Below are 3,768 nucleotides of genomic sequence, written 5' to 3'. Positions count from 1 at the left end.
TAAGCTCATTCTAAGCTCTAATACCAATTGAAAGAAATAACAATACATAGAAAATAATCGATGTATCAATTACAAAATCTAGTTATCATCTATCTTTAACGCAATATTGAAAATCGAAACAAAGACTAATAATGGACTAACCTGAATCCATCGTGAAAGTCATTGATATTATTTATCGTCAAGTCATTGATATTATTTGTTGTCAGAACTCTTATAAACACCAAATGATCTTCTATAAGAGTGGGCGACAATCCATAATCTTTCTCATAGGAAAGAGAGGAGGAAGATCCTTCTCAATTGAATCAAATATTCAAGATGCTCAAATCAATGAGCTTGTTCTCTTATATACTTTGATCCCTCCTTTAAAGACCATCCACATAATAAATCATTATCCATTACAATCCATTATTATTAATAAAACAGATTAACTTACATATTAAATCCATATCCAATAATATAAATTTCTTCATGTTTAATATATTAGATCACTTAAGATTAAATCCTTAATGGCATAATTATTATGCCTGGTTAATCAAGTGTTACCCACTAGAGATTAAATCTACCTTATATGTTTGAAATAATACAGTGACAAAACAATAGTCACATAGATGATAAAAGTTCATATATAATTTTATGGTTTTAAACTGGCTGCAGTAAAAAAATTGGCAAAACAAATAAGATTGTATCATTATTTAAATATTATAACACCTGTCTTGTCATACAAGACAGAGAACTCGTAACATCAACCAGCAAACGTTCTTGCATGAAACTCAGTACATTTCACCAGAAACAAAATCTTGCAAGTTCTAAGGAGATTGATAGCATATTTATAGCTTACTCAATTGATGGATTAAGAACATGCCCAGTGAACAGCAGTACTCCTGTCATGTCTTCTCTGATCAGAAACATAAATGGGTGATCAGCATCAAAGTCCATGCGTAATGGCATTGACCTCAGCTGCACAACTGCAGCAGATGCAGCTGCTGCTTCTGTTCCTTCTTCATTGACTTCAATGAAGGATTTGTGGAAAATTGATGATACATAGAGGCTGTGTCCAATAGGCGAATCCATCATTTCTGACAAATCTGCATCTCCACTGAAAGGTGATAAAAGACCCAAGCTTTTCAACACTGCAGACGCTTCAAAACCAAATGATATCTTGAATTTGGGCAGCTTGAATTTGTTCACTTCAACCTTTTGCATCGGAAGAAAACGTGTTAAGAGCTCAGATTCGCTGTTTAACTTCTCCTCCAAACTCCATAGACCATCTTTGGCGTCTGGCAAAAAGATATACATAGAGAATGACCTTTTATCTTCACCTTGTTTATAGGGAAGCCTGAGAACCTTGAATCCTTCGTATGAGGCCAGAAACTGTTTTTTCCTACTAGTCATGAAAGCCACTTCGACAGATGTTCCATTCAGCAGGTAGAATTCAGAGTTTAATGTCTTAGATGTATCAAACTTTTCAGTCCAGGATCCTTTGAAGTAGAGTGCATTCCCCAGGACCAATCTAGTGTCACTGTCGACAGATCCGGGAGGAAGGAGCTCTTTGATCAAGTTTGAAGTAACATTTTCAACCCAGGCGTTAATTTCATCTGCTACCACATCAGCCTTTATAATTAAAGGTCAAGAATGTTAGTATATTGGCAAAATGTTCAAAAAAAGATAACGATAAGTATTGAATGTCATGATTGCCTTCCAAAACAAATCTAAATCCGTGTTAATTGGACATTATACTATAACACTTCCCATAAAGGCAATAAATATGTAAAACCATGAAGTTTTCTAAAACCAATACATTGACAGCGCCATTAGCTACTGCTCATGCTGGAAAATTGTCGTTGGTGGCTCAGAATAATGACTTCTTTAACTCTTAGCAATTGATGATCTCGGAATCCATCATAATCACTTTTTGTGTGTAAAAAAATGCTTAATAAAGATTTTTTTGTGCAAAATAAGTTATAGTGACACCTACCAAAAATAAATAAATAAATAAAAGGTCACAAAGCTAAGTTAGAAGCATTTCATTTGTATCTTTTGTAGCATGTCATAAATGCTACCAGATCTAACTATGTGATCCCTAATACATCAGGCTCCCAAATCTGTGAAGTGGAGAGGTGCCTTGATCTTGAATAAGGCTACAATGACAGCTACGTAGGTAAGACTGTAGAGAAGTAGATTGTGCTAAGTCCTAAACAAAAGGTGAATAATGTTTTGTGTGTGATCCACTATAGAAAGAAGAGAATGAAGGTGGGAAGAGAATGAAGGTGTGTGTGTGTGAATCTGCAAGTTATGAATCTAGAGCAACCAATCCGTACCGAATTGAGTTGGGTGAATAAATGATGCATAGCACTATTCCATTTCTAAGAACCACCACCTAATGACCAATATTTTGGAGAAGGAATACATATCGTGAACTGATGATATATGCCTTCTCAAAAAAACTTTCCTGTGATAAAACGATGTAAATAGGAATCGAAAACGTCACCTTGGTTCGGAAATCTACTGCTTTGACCTCCGCCTTAAACGTATTGGCGACGATATCGTTAAAGGACGGCTTCAGCGTCACCGAGGAGTCAACGAAGACTCCATTGGCGAACGAAACCCTCGGCCCACCGCTCGGCGACCCGTCGGCAAGGACGAGGGAGACGATCTGCGAGGAGAGGGAGTTGAGATCGGCTAGTTTTCCAGAGCTGAGGCCGAGTAAGGAGAGGATTTCATCGAGCGTACGGCCCTTGGAGCCGGCGGCAACGAGGGCGAGGACGAGATGGACGGAAAGCGGGGAGGACACGAGGTTGCAGTCGGAGGCGACGGCCGCGCCGACGTGCATCGAGAGGCGGATGGCGAAGGAGGTTTGGCGAGCGATCGACTCCCCCAGGTCCATCGTCACAGGAGCTCGTAGAGTGGAGAATGAGAAATCAGAGGAAGGTCGGTGCGTGGAGAAGACGCGTTTTGAAACGTGACTGAGGTATTGACCATGGAGCCGTCCCGTTGGTCCATCTTTAGCTTCTATTAGAACGGACTGCTTTGGGCTCACGTGCATCTCATCTGCCAAAGTATGGCCACAATATACATTAATCTAATAACATTAATCTTTATATACATTATTTAGAGATGTGTCATAAATATTGATGATGATGAATTTTCATCCGTTAAATTACGCTTCATTTTTATACTATACTATACTATGTATTACAATATTATTCGTATGGAAGTATCACACAAAATATAATTTTAAAAAATACTAAATTTTTTCTTTTCAAATGAACAAGTGCATTTGAATTTATCCCAACATGAAATAGAAATTAAGTTGTATTTAAATGACGACTCTACCAATGTATTTTCTAAATTTAAAAATATATTAGTTTTTAAAAAACTCTAAAGGTTCCTATCGCCTTTACGTTCGTCTTCTTATCAGTTCCCGTGTAGATGAATCATTAGCATCAATTGACATTCGACTCCTGAGATAACGCTAGATAGTTATACTTATGTAAGTAGTTACACCAATATCTATTCACCAAGTATTATTAGATACAGTAGATAGGTTAACTTATGAACTAACAAAGTTGAGAAGTATACCTTTTTTAACACGTCAATTGATGTATCTTGGACAATCTTTCTTCAGATGACCTTTCATTTTATAAAAGAAATAAATTGGATTTGAATCTTATTGCTTTTGCACCTTATGCCTTGAAACTCCAGTCACTGCAAGTTGTTTACCCTTACTATTATCATTATTATTATTTTTTCTTCTGAAGATGAGAATAC

The 3,768-nt window shown here is 36.9% G+C and overlaps 1 protein-coding gene across 1 annotated transcript; it reads right to left on the bottom strand.

Moving 5' to 3' along the window:
- Nucleotides 1-662: 662 nt before the first annotated feature.
- Nucleotides 663-2,999, bottom strand: LOC121988647 (serpin-ZXA-like). The gene is made up of 2 exons (XM_042542189.1): nucleotides 2,489-2,999; nucleotides 663-1,611 (listed from the first exon to the last, which is right to left on the bottom strand). Exons 1-2 carry the CDS (start codon nucleotides 2,882-2,884, stop codon nucleotides 835-837), a joined length of 1,173 nt encoding a protein of 390 aa, XP_042398123.1. The 5' UTR covers nucleotides 2,885-2,999; the 3' UTR covers nucleotides 663-834.
- Nucleotides 3,000-3,768: the final 769 nt, after the last annotated feature.

The sequence above is a fragment of the Zingiber officinale genome, chromosome 1B, assembly GCF_018446385.1.
Source record: "Zingiber officinale cultivar Zhangliang chromosome 1B, Zo_v1.1, whole genome shotgun sequence".
Lineage (NCBI taxonomy): Eukaryota > Viridiplantae > Streptophyta > Magnoliopsida > Zingiberales > Zingiberaceae > Zingiber > Zingiber officinale.
The sequence above is the reverse complement of the archived record's forward strand: the minus strand, read 5'-3'. Positions and strand labels throughout refer to the sequence as shown.

Bases quoted from the DNA above. Each gene is read 5' to 3' on its own strand.
- LOC121988647 (XM_042542189.1), bottom strand. From the start codon at position 2,884: ATGGACCTGGGGGAGTCGATCGCTCGCCAAACCTCCTTCGCCATCCGC. The intron at 1,612-2,488 runs GTGACGTTTTCG...TTAATTATAAAG, and splicing joins CAGTAGATTTCCGAACCAAG to GCTGATGTGGTAGCAGATGA.